The sequence below is a fragment of the Protomyctophum parallelum genome (genome assembly GCF_964188405.1).
Source record: "Protomyctophum parallelum genome assembly, chromosome: 11".
NCBI classification, from domain to species: domain Eukaryota; kingdom Metazoa; phylum Chordata; class Actinopteri; order Myctophiformes; family Myctophidae; genus Protomyctophum; species Protomyctophum parallelum.
This window is the reverse complement of record NC_139707.1, coordinates 6,385,165-6,398,159: the sequence shown is the minus strand read 5'-3', so window position 1 is coordinate 6,398,159 and position 12,995 is coordinate 6,385,165. Positions and strand designations below refer to the sequence as shown.

At 44.3% G+C, this 12,995-nt stretch overlaps 1 protein-coding gene across 1 annotated transcript in view; it reads left to right on the top strand.

Annotated features, from left to right (window-relative positions):
* LOC310867316 (succinate--CoA ligase [ADP-forming] subunit beta, mitochondrial) overlaps positions 1–12,995 on the top strand; it is a 31,449-nt gene that overhangs the window by 8,019 nt on the left and 10,435 nt on the right. Inside the window, exons 5-8 of the mRNA XM_083777272.1 lie at positions 3,146–3,274; positions 4,319–4,457; positions 10,089–10,250; positions 10,851–10,993. Coding sequence (XP_083633398.1) covers positions 3,146–3,274; positions 4,319–4,457; positions 10,089–10,250; positions 10,851–10,993 — 573 coding nt within the window. The remainder of the gene's footprint in view (positions 1–3,145; positions 3,275–4,318; positions 4,458–10,088; positions 10,251–10,850; positions 10,994–12,995) is intronic.

Below are 12,995 nucleotides of genomic sequence, written 5' to 3'. Positions count from 1 at the left end.
ATAGATGGTTGTGTTGAGACTCGACAAAACGCAGTGATGATTTAGGCCATGTTATCTGCTGGTGTTGATCCACTGACTGACTCATGACTGAAAATGTAACAATGGTTTCAACACAGCCATCTTTTTAGAGTACATTGTGCTTCAGTATGTTGACAAGCTTCATGGAGTTGCTAATTTTCCTTTCCAGCACGATTTGGCACCTGCCCACAGAGCAAAAACTACTAGTAACTGGTGTACTGACCATGTTATTACTGAGCTTGACTGACCAGCCAACTGGCCTGACATGAACCCCACACAGAATCTAGGTTGTATTGTCAAGAGGGAGGTGTGAGACATAAGACTGAACAATACAATTTATTTACGGCTGCAAACCTGGGCTTCCATAACACCTCAACAGTGCCACTGGCTGAACACCTCCACGCCACGCCCCATTGATGAAATGATTTGTTCAAAAGTAGCCCAGACCAAGTATTAACTGCATACATTAATAGACATTTCTCCTTTTTAAAACATTTTTTGAGTGGTCTCGTAAAATATTCTAATTCATTGGGATAGGATTTTTTGATTTTCATGAGCTGTAGTGTACGCCATAATCATCAAGATAAAAAAAAAAAAAAGGTTTTAAATACCGGTACTTCACTTTATGCACAATGAATTGAGAATATATGAAAGTTTCATTTTTGAATTATTTCTTTATTATTATTACTTTTATTACTTTTACAAAATATTCTAATTACATGGGTGTATATAGCATTCTGAGAATGTGGAATAGTTGTCTGGCTACGCAAGACTTATTTCCAGGCCGAATCGGAATGAAGCAAACAGACTGTGTCTTGCTTATCTTGACAGGATACATGGATTGCATTTTAGCTCCTAACCGTTAAACAAACATTAAACCACTTGTTCATCACAATTTCACTCAATGTTCCTTCAAAATGAAAAAAGATACAACTAGAAAAAGTGCCCTTCTGGGCACAGGTCTCCACTAGGGGTGCAACGGTTTTCGGTTTAAAACCGAACCGTTCGGTACGGCATGCACGGTTCAATGCGCTCTAATGAACCGCGCTATTTCGGTTTGCATTAATTCATTTCTTACAGCTGCGAAGAATGTATTTCTCGGTCACACACCGGCCTACTTAGAAGTCTAGCACTCTATCGGTCACACACCGTCCTACTAAGAAGTCTAGCACTCTTTCGGTCACAGAAGTGTAGCACTCTGTCGGCCCACCCCCTATCCCCCCCACAGACACACACACACACACACACACACACACAGAGAGAGAGACGGCATGCTGAGGAGAATCCAGCCCTCGTCTTTAAACATCTTCTTGAAAAGACCTCTCTGTGGAATAATTATTGATCGTCATACACAGAGACACACACACAGCGGAGTAACCTCGAATCAACAGGCTTCTAAACACGCATCTTTTTAAGTTTGTTCAGATCTGCTTCTGCATCTGCACTCGCTGTTAGAGAGAGAGCAAAAACAACTCGTTGTTTTTTCGGAGCAGGAGAAGAATATTCCGTCTGAAAAGTCTCAACAAAATACTAATAATGGTTACTATCTCCATGACTGTAGATAGAAACCCTTCTTCTAATAATATAAGCATAATATCGCATGCAGAGATCTTTATTGTAAACTTTTGTAAATGTTTCTGTGCGACACGGCACTCTGCTGTGAATTCCTCCCCTCTCTCCCCCACTCTCCTCTCCTCCCTGCATGTGCTGCGAGTCTGCACCACGTGTGAGCGCATAGGTGCATTATTTTTCCCTTGAACATAATATTGATGAGGCACATTAAAATAGCAATATAAGGTTTTTTCCCCCCCCTTTAAAATAATGAAAAGGCAGAAATGCCTAATAAAACAATATATGCTAAAAAAAGAATAAAATAAAATGCTATAAATAAACTTTTTTGGTGCAAGCCAGTCCCTGGACTTATGTGTGTGGGTATGAGCATGAAAGCAGCATGGTTGTTTTTCACCACCTGTACCTGTACCTGCAACCTAACACACACACAAACACACGCACATATTAACTGTATATATGATGATTTTGTGTGTGCCAGGAGGCTACAGTACAGTACAGTAGAGGGTACAGTAGAGGGACCGGCACACAGAACTCTGTCATTTCTCAGCCGTTTCGGACACGGGGCGGCAGTTCGGAACCGGCCCGGCACCCTGGGCGCGTTCCTGGGGGTCCCCCCCCCCCCCCCGGGAACCCCCACACAGAGTTGCACCACTCACTTCACAAATGTGTGATTTTTTTATTTTACTGTACCGAAACCGTGGCCCCCATACCGAGGTTCGAACCGAACCGTGGGCTAACTGAACCGTTGCACCCCTAGTCTCCACCAGGATAGGAATGTAGGACATTGCAGCTTGCCTTCATCTGGTGGTTGGATAAAAGGGCAACAAAAGTAAATTATCCACAGATCCGTGCAGTTAGAGGTAAAAACACTTTTCGGCCAGTTATAGCGCCACCTTGAGGCTGAGTTGAAATTGTTCATGTGGCATTTCATCCTCGGCCTAGTGGGAATGTGCGTGCACAATTTCACGGAAATCACGCGATGTGTTCATGATTTGCAGCATTTTGTTTGAAACTGAGCACTCCTGTGAACTTTGGAAGCCAATCTTAACCAATCAGGATGGAGTCTGAGAAATCTGAAAGAGCGGTTTCGTTGAATGGCTCTAGAGAGACTGTGTACCAATTTGCGCGATGTTTGGACAAAATCTGTAGGTGTACTGTACAAAAACTTTTTTTGCACAAAGCGGCCTCCTGGTGGCGCTATAACAGGCCGTTCTGGAAAGTTTGGGGCAGAGGTTCATCGTTGGCATCCAGGGAGTGTGTGTGCAAAATTTGGCATCGACCGGGTTAACAGTGGCCGAGATTAGCTGCTCACGGACACACACACGGACACACACACGGACGGACACACGGACGGACGGAGTGCAAAACATACTCTCCCCCCATGCCTTCGGCCTGGTGGAGACAATAATAAATGTAAAATAATTACACAAAAGACACGAGCAGAAAGTGTGATGGGGGAAAAAGTGTGGAACACAACAGAGAAGGCGGATAAAAGCAGCCATGGGTTTCAGCTAGTCTAAACATGAAGCCCTTTGCCCCCCTGCCTCCCGTACAGGGCCCTGTGTTGATCGGTAGCTCTCAGGGCGGGGTGAACATCGAAGACGTGGCGGCGGAGAATCCAGACGCCATCGTCAAGGAGCCGATCGACATCGTGGAGGGCATCAAGATGGAACAGGCTGTCAAGGTAATTATGTCCATATATGGACATAATTAGTTTGTATATAAGTAACTCTGTTAAAATGATGTGTTTGATTTATTTGATTTAGATTTATTTGATATATTCATGATACAATTCATAGAAGAGCAGTGCAGCATTATCAGGATTGCACAAAAAGTCTGAGGAATTAATTCCATTGTGATCCAAATAAATAAATAAATAGTTACAGCACATGATAAGAAGAACATGTGTACTAACATTACAATACTAATGACATTTACAACCGACCATCATAGATCAATAAACAAAAGACAATAAATAGATATAAATAGATAAATACAGCACTATACTAACTTTTTCAACATATTTTTTTAAATGTTCAAAGACTGGGCAAATTTAATTTCCCTTGGGATTTTGTTCCAATCCTCCACCCCTGTATATTTAAATGAGCTTCTACCTACCCTATGTCTCAGGATGGTCCGGAGGGACCGAAACGTTGCTTCATTAAATAAGACTCATAAATACTCATGTACAGAGCAGATACAGTGTGCGGGTGTACCTTATTGCTTTCAGAAAAAAAGGAAAAAAAAGTTCTGGTTTCCCCAGAACTGTTAGCAGTAGCACCATCCATTCTATTTGCTAACATTCTTTTGTCGCAACAGTTCACAAATCTTGCTGCTGTGTAATATATATATATACACCGTGTAGCTTTGTATAATTTATATAAAAAAAATTGTCCCACGATTTTGTAACCCATTTTTCACCCCTGTGACAATCATCCTGTGATGTGATCCTGGGCTCTACACACCCTCCGCCAACCTAGGGAGAGCAACGGACTTGAACTCATGCTTCCTTCATGCTTGAGTGTCCAAGTTGCTCCTTTACACCTGACAGGGGGGAGTTTCCCTGGTTGGACGTAGCGCGTGGAAGGAGCACGTTATTCCAACCAGTTCCTTTCCCCTCCATCAGGCGTCCCGGCTGGCCAGGGGGAGGCTCCCCCCCACCGTGTAGCTTTGTATCGTTTGCCTCTACCTGCCCGTGTGAACGCACCATTGCCGTTTTGTCTTGCAGATGGCAAAGGGGATGAACTTCCCTGATGCCCTGGTCAACGAGGCAGCGGAGAACATCATCAAACTGTACAACGTCTTCATCAAGTATGACGCTTCCATGGTGGAAATCAACCCCTTGGTAGAGGACGCCGATGGCATCGGTACGCACGCAGGAACACTCACACACACACACACACACACACACACACACACACACGCACGCTCGAATAGTATGCACTCAGGCCACAAATATACACTTTAACACGTTGGATCCGTATGACTAGTATACCTGCAGTGATGTAAATAGGTTTTCAATGTAATGAGTCCCGGGATGCAGGGATGGTCTTTTAGATGAGTCCCAGGGACATTATTTTTTCAAATTGCAGCATTTAACTCCCATTTCATTTTATATGGTTATAATGTGGTTATATTCATGTAGAAAACGGAAGAAGAAATTATTATTATAACTAAAGGTAGCAAAATAAACTAGAATAAAAAAACAGTACAGTAGTGCATCCCGTGGATACAGAGGTCGTTGTTTTATTTAACTATTAAACTGCGTATTACTATTAAACCCTTAACTATGAAGTGCGTTTTGGGGCGCAAAATGCATCCTATTTTAACCCATTCTGACCGGGCACCCATTTTGGTGTCAGCATCATGTTATGCTTTAGCTATTGAAAAATAGCAGATCTACAAGCTCATATCGCGCCACCGAGTGGCGCGATACGAGCTTGTAGGTCTGCTATTTTTGAAAAATCGAAGAGCGACTGACATTTCTAGAATCTGATCTCAGGTCAGAATGGGTTCATCAGACCAGTGTGTGTCCAGTGGAAACCTCGTATGAATCTGATCTCAGGTCAGAATGGGTTAATCTCTGTACCTGTACTATAAATTAATGACGCTGGGTACAGATGACGAGCATGCTCGTCTTAAGGCGTTTGATATCGCTATAGCATCTCCTCGCTGTGTTTCATTTTTTCGGTTGCCAGGCCCCCGCCCACACTGCTTTTCTTTCTCAATAGCCATTAGCTTCTGTTTTAGGCCGTGCCTTTGCAGGCTTTTTTCTCGGAAACTAATGCGCTGTCCGTGGTGTTGACCAGAACGGCGATGTTCGGACTGGTCTTTTCTGATTATCCGGTGAGCACGATGGGAACATTGGGCGTTTTCTAGAGCAAGAGTGGACCTCATTTTCGGTCGCTATCATTGATGCTATGCTTTAGCATCCAAGATGAAAGCTGACGTGCGTCATAGTGGAATAGCCTAAAATCACCTGGCACCTAAGCACCACCACTTTTGTCCAACAGGCGGCACGCAATGTGAACACAATCACTGCCAGGATGTCTTTCAAAATAGAAGCTCGGAGTGCCGGGAAGATATGGCCGCTTCCACTCTGTACGCCCCCCCTCCGTTCCGGACAAAAACCTGGGAGGAATAATATTGTTTGCTTACCTCGCTATCATTACGATAAAGTCTCTGAATGATCCCTCGCTTCATGTTTTGAACGAGAGGCATGTTGAAGTCAGAAATGAAGAGCTTAGTATATCCATCTGGTCAAAAAATGTCTATTACATCCTGACAGTTTCATTATTAACCCATTCTGACCTGAGATCAGATTCTAAAAGTGTCTTCGATTTTTCAAAAATAGCAGACCTACAAGCTCGTATCGCGCCACTCGGTGGCGCGATACGAGCTTGTAGATCTGCTATTTTTAAATAGCTAAAGCACGACACGATGCTAACGCCAAAATGGGTCCCCGTTCAGAATGGGTTAGATTACGCGCACCGAGCCTTTCTTTGTGAGCGGTAAACGGCTGTGAACGAGTGAACGACTACGCGCGTGTGCGAAGAGCAAGGAGTATGGTGCAGAAGAAGAGGCCAACTTTAACCCATTCTGACCTGAGATCAGATTCTAAAAATGTCTTATTACATCCTGACAGTTTCATTATTAACCCATTCTGACCTGAGATCAGATTCTAAAAATGTCTTCGATTTTTCAAAAATAGCAGACCTACAAGCTCGTAGCGCGCCACTCGGTGGCGCGCTATGAGCTTGTAGATCTGCTATTTTTCAATAGCTAAAGCATAACATGATGCTAACACCAAAATGGGTTCCCAAAAAAATCTGAATATTTTTCTCTTGTTTGATATAAATGAAAATGCGCCAGGTTGTGTGTACATGTCCTTTGGATCCGTCGGTTGGATTAGTTATGATATTTCCCACTGAATGGGTTAATAAATGACGTTAAACTTACTTCTCCACTCGATTTTCCACTCACTTTATGAATGCGTATTAATGTACAGTTGCATACACTTGAAGCTATGAAAACTGTTAGCCTAATTACATTTTCCCTGAAGAAGGCAACTCTGTTTGCCGAAACGTTGGAAATAAAAACTTGCATCGAGCTGTGCGACCTCTCCTCTTTCCAGCCTAATTAAATTGAAACGGGATTACATTGCAATTTATCTGTAGATATAAATGGCTGACAGGCAATTCAATATATAGTCTGTCTGTCTGTGGGTGGACGGACGGACGGAAAAGTAGCAATTTAGCTAGCCTAGTCTATCACTGTCGTACTGTAGACAATAATATCTGCTGCCAATTCACAGTACATCATATTCAGTAGGGGGAAGGGGGGTGGGGGGGGGGTCTGGAAGTTGAGCCTTTTGTGTAAGAATATCTAGGAATTCAGCTTACAGCTAGCCTGACAGCTGACATATTTATTTGTTTTTAACCCATAGACCTGAGTTTTCTGAGTAAACTATGTTTCTATGTCAGTGGTGCTCAACCATTTTCATGTCAAGGACCCCCATAATTATCTGAATTTGGCTGCGAACCCCCATCTGAAAATCTGTAGTTCAAGGGGCTCCACCCAGAAGCAAAGAGAATCAAAAAATAATATATATTCAAAGATGTGTGCCACATTTCCACGATTTTTCAATAGCTAAAATTATGGTTAAAACACCATCCTGATTGGTTTAAACATCTGCATTACTTTATTTACAAGAAGTCTACACAATTAGAGAATTGTTTTTTTAACGTTTTCAACGTTTGCCTTTTTATCTCTCCTATGATTCAATATCAATACAGCATGGAATTGTGGACAAAATCTTTTCCAACCACAACAAAATATTCTTTAGTTTTGAGAGTCTAAACCTCATCAAATGGTAGTCCGTCCGTGGCTCAAAAGCCCAGTGACGTAGACTCCGTGGGGGCGGCGGGGCTCCAGCCCTCATGAAGAATTAGACCTCAATGTATCATTACTCTATGGCATGGGTTTTCAACAGGTGGTCCGTGGACCACTGGTGGTCCGTGAAGGTATTGCATGTGGTCCCTGGCCATGCATTTAGTAATGTAGGAAAGGGAAGATTTGTATTTTAATTTATTGTATTGACCACAAGTTGAGAAACAATGCAGTAAATGACGTGGTGACATACGATGACGCTCCATCGATGTTGACACTTACTGGGAAGTCGGACGTCAAGAACTTCCACAGAAAAGGGAGATAGAATCTCAAGGGAAACTGTACCGGTTTGCCTGGTTGAGTCACCATTATAAGGAAATGTGCCCATAATTAATTGCATGCGTCTGCTCGCTCATACATACAGTAAGTTACAATGAACAGCAACATGATTTTAATATGGAAGGTTAATTTCCCCCCCACACCACGCCCATATCCCCCCTCCCAACACAACAGTGGTCCCCAGGTTGATTCTCAGTCAGGGTGGTGGTCCCTGGTTCATAATCAGTTGAAAACCCCTGCTCTATGGAATACATTTGCCTCGGTCCGTCCCGTTTGTACCGCGCCAGGTCGCGCAGCGACCGTTCGCGCAGCGACCGTTCGCGCAGCGACCGTTCGCGCAGCGACCGTTCGCGCAGCGACCGTTCGCGCAATTCTCGTCTTTGCATTGACTTTGTATGTAATCGCGCCGCTCTAACCATCCAAGTCTGAACGCACCTCTTTTGTCCTGGCCCGGGAGCAGGGGGTTGGTGGACCGCGTTGCCTGTCCTATTCTACACATGCAGATCTCAGTGCAATCATGGCATTTAAACATGCTCTTCTGTTTATAATCTAAACACTGACACCTTTAACCCATTCTGACCTGAGATCAGATTCATACGAGGTTTCCGCCGGACACACACTGGTCTGATGAACCCATTCTGACCTGAGATCAGATTCTAAAAATGTCAGTCGCTCTTCGATTTTTCAAAAATAGCAGACCTACAAGCTCATATCGCGCCACTCGGTGGCGCGATATGAGCTTGTAGATCTGCTATTTTTAAATAGCTAAAGCATAACATGATGCTGACACCAAAATGGGTGCCCGGTCAGAATGGGCTAAACACTGACACCTTTAAAAAGTGTTACAAATAAGTGTTTAGAACCTAAACCGCTTGGGTTTAGTGTGGAACGAAACTTTTTCCCCGGGGGTGGGGGGGTGTATAAGCGGGGGGGAGAGGGTGGGCCCCCATGACGATTATAAAAACATTTTGTCTCTGACTGCCAACATGTTTCACCATTCCCCTGGCTTCTCTATATGCTATATAAATAAAGTTATTATTATTCTCCACTGCACTTCTCTTAACGGCTGTCTAATGAGCAATGAGAAGCAGTCCCTTGAAGACTGGGGGCTAAAATGACTCTGTCGCCTGAGGTGTTAAGAGGTGCTAATTGCACCGTAAAGCTGAATATATCAGACTACGTTCATTACCCACTGGTGGGTGTGTAGGTGTCGGAATTGGCTTGGCTCGCACATTTCACACATACATTTGTGCTTTTCCTATATTGAACATTCTCAGTATATTCAACTATTCACCCATTCTGTACGGGAACCCATTTTGGTGTTAGCATCATGTTATGCTTTAGCTATTTTTGAAAAATCGAAGAACGACTGACATTTTTAGACTCTGATCTCAGGTCAGAATGGGTTCATCAGACCAGTGTGTGTCCAGTGGAAACCTCGTATGAATCTGATCTCAGGTCAGAATGGGTTAAAACAGATAGACCCTGATGAAGGCCTTCTAGGTCGAAGATGCCTTGCTCGTAAATAACATCCACATATTTTTTTCATCAAAGACTCTTTGCCTCGGAATCCTTTTCTTTGCTGCTCTGCATTTTACACCTTTTGGGAACTAAGCAGGACTACTTTGAAAACCCCCCTTCTTTTGTTCATGATCTTACCTGGGCTGGCGGTGGTTCAGGGGTAGAGTGGCCGGATGACAACCGCAAGGTTGCCAGTTCGAACCCGGGCTCCTCCAAAGTTACAGTACGTTTTAACAGCGGGCGACAGCCAGACGAATTTTCCGGAAGTGCATTATTTGTCTACGGGACCAGGCGATAGCAGGCGAACGGGTGATGGTCGAAAAGTGGGCGGGGCAACGTCGCCCCGAAAATATACAAATAATTCATCTTTTCGGGCGATGGCGGGCGATTGGGCGATGTGTCGGCCGATGCTCGCATGCTGTAAAACGTACTGTTAGAGTCGAAGTGTCCTTGAGCAAGACACTGAACCCCTAATTGCTCCTGATGTGCTGGTTCGTGCCTTGCATGGTTTCCGTCGCCATCGTTGTATGAATGTGTGTGTGAATGGGTGAATGTAATGCTGGACAATCTATGTAAAGCGCCTTGGATAAAGGCGCTATATAAATGCACCTGTTATCACCAAAGTGCACCCATTATTATTATCATCATTATGTCAAATCACGTGTCCCGAACAGCAATGGTTTTCTTGTGTTTTACCAACATTAGTTTTCTGTGTAAGGAGAAGGGTTTGTTCTGTTTCTCCCTGACAGTGATGTGCATGGACGCCAAGATCAACTTTGACTCCAACTCCGAGTACCGCCAGAAGAAAGTGTTTGATATGCGGGACTGGACTCAGGAAGACCCCCGCGACCAACAGGCTGCCAAAGCGGACCTCAACTACATCGGACTGGACGGCACCATCGGCTGTCTGGGTCAGTACTCGCGCTGAGCGGTTACTGACCGCTGAAAGGAAATAAAAGCTGATAAAATATATTTATTTATAATTTATAATTCAACCCGAACACTGTTGGTTTATTAAATTATCCACGTCTACTCTACCACCTGTCACAAAGATTTGATTCAGGTGTGCAAGAGACTTGATGACTCAGTAGGCAGGAACTGGGGATGGCAATGCAGGACCGGGAAGTCTGGCGTGGCATTGTGAAATCTATGATCTCGACGTGCTCGAAGAATGATGATGATGATGATGAAAAACCAAAATGTTCTCTGTCTTAATGGGTTAACCCATTCTGACCGGGCACCCATTTTGGTGTCAGCATCATGTTATGCTTTAGCTATTTAAAAATAGCAGATCTACAAGCTCATATCGCGCCACCGAGTGGCGCGATACGAGCTTGTAGGTCTGCTATTTTTGAAAAATCGAAGAGCGACTGACATTTTTAGAATCTGATCTCAGGTCAGAATGGGTTAATCAGACCCAGTGTTTGTCCGGTGGAAACCTCGTATGAATCTGATCTCAGGTCAGAATGGTTTAAGTAAAACAGTACTTTTTGGTACGTGTGCTTTGGTAGTGAACGGAGCCGGTCTGGCCATGGCCACCATGGACATCATTAAGCTGCACGGAGGCACACCCGCCAACTTCCTGGACGTCGGGGGCGGAGCCACAGCCCACCAGGTGACGGAAGCCTTCAAGCTCATCACGTCCGACAGGAAGGTAAGAATATAAATGGTGGTAAATGGTGCATTTATGTCAAGCCCCCAGTAATAAGGCTGTCCAACGTTGAAGATGCCACTACCTACTGGCGAAATGTGGAATTGCAGCACTTAACCCATTCTGACCGGGCACCCATTTTGGTGTCGGCATCATGTTATGCTTTAGCTATTTAAAAATATCAGATCTACAAGCTCATATCGCGCCACCGAGTGGTGCGATACGAGCTTGTAGGTCTGCTATTTTTGAAAAATCGAAGAACAACTGACATTTTTTTAATCTGATCTCAGGTCAGAATGGGTTCATCAGGACCAGTGTGTGTCCGGCGGAAACCTCGTATGAATCTGATCTCAGGTCAGAATGGGTTAATGGAAGTGGACGGATGTTCATGACGTCACGTGAAAAGCCCGGACCTCAAAATTGAGTTCCGGGGCTAAAGGCTAGGCTAAACTTCCGCTCGCTCGAGCCATTGAGTTACAATTATACTTCCGGAAGTCTTCCGGGTGCTTCAAAACGCCACTGAGCAACTTCCACTGAAGAAATGAATAGCGGGGGGGGCTCCAGTTTGGTCTCTATCCTTCTTTATACTCTATGATTTATGTAGTGCCTTTATTCAAGGCGCTTTACATAGATTGTGCATTACATTCACACACACATTCACACACCGATGCCGGAGGAAACTATGCAAGGCACCAACCTGCACATCAGGAGCGATTAGTGGTTCAGAGCAGAGGCGTATCTACAATAAGGCGAGGACCAAAATCAATTTCTGCCTGGCTAAAATCCAGACAATAAGAAAAAAGAGGACAAAAACAAGACCTGAGAACAATTGGTGGACAGCTGGTTGGCCGTTGTGGTAGAGCGCGACCCTCAATCAACCATTGGAATGTAAATACAGGCCTTTCAGCCTTTGTATCCCACTCGTCTGGCAGGTATATCTCCTTGAAAACCTTTAGTGCTACGATTGTGCGCGGGGAGACGACAATTAACACATCTTGCCTGCCCAAAATGTAATTCCTGGAAACGCCACTGGTTCAGAGTCTCGCTCAAGGACACTTCGACAAGAACTCTGGGGGAGCCCGGGATCGAACTGGGTAACGGAAGGTTCCCAACCGGCAACTCTACCCCTGAGCCACTAGCGCCCTGAACAGCTGGCCCCAATCTCAGAGTCCGCGTTCACTGGCTGTGCAACCCGGCTAATCCAAGTAATCACTTTAAGATAGGGGTGCTCCGACCAGGTTTTCTGGGGCCGATCACCGATAGTTTTTCTCACGATCGGCCGATACCAATACAGATACCGATCTAGTGTGTACGGTGAAAATTTTAATATTTCCAAAATGCTAATGGTTATGTCAAAACCCACTTAAAAACTTTTCCTGTGTGTGTGGGGAGGAAGAATGTTTAGGCCTATCATGATCGACTAAATTGCCGATCACCGATCGAGTCATTTGGAGTGAAAATCGACCGATTTTAAATCTGTGGCTGATTGATCGGAGCACCTCTGATTTAAGCACGTATAAAATGATTATTAAAACAGTAAATAGATTACTGGTAATAATCAATCTGTTTGAGCCTGTAAATAAATAGTGACTCGTCGTGAGCTTGTAATGTAGGTCTGCCATTTTCACAATTTCTGCATGACACTGTTGTACAACGGAGAATAAAAGACTGCGGCCGAGATGTTTTCCCCATGTGGCTCTGCTGCCTGCCAGGGAGGGGGCTGTGTAATTCCTAAAGGGGAGAAGGCAAGGGGAATGATTCACGGATAACTGTGACCCATACATTAACCCATTTTGGGCGGGAGCCCCTTTGCTGTTGAAGAATAGCAGATCTGATCCCAAAGTGTAGGGGCTGCCCCCAAATAGTGAAAGTAGGGCAGCCCCGAAATAAATAGCTATAATAGCATATAGATATCGTTGCTGTCGGGCAGAACCCTCTTATCTTTGATTAATTTAATAGTTTATTAGACAGAATGTATAAACGGCAACATATTTTGTATTCTTTG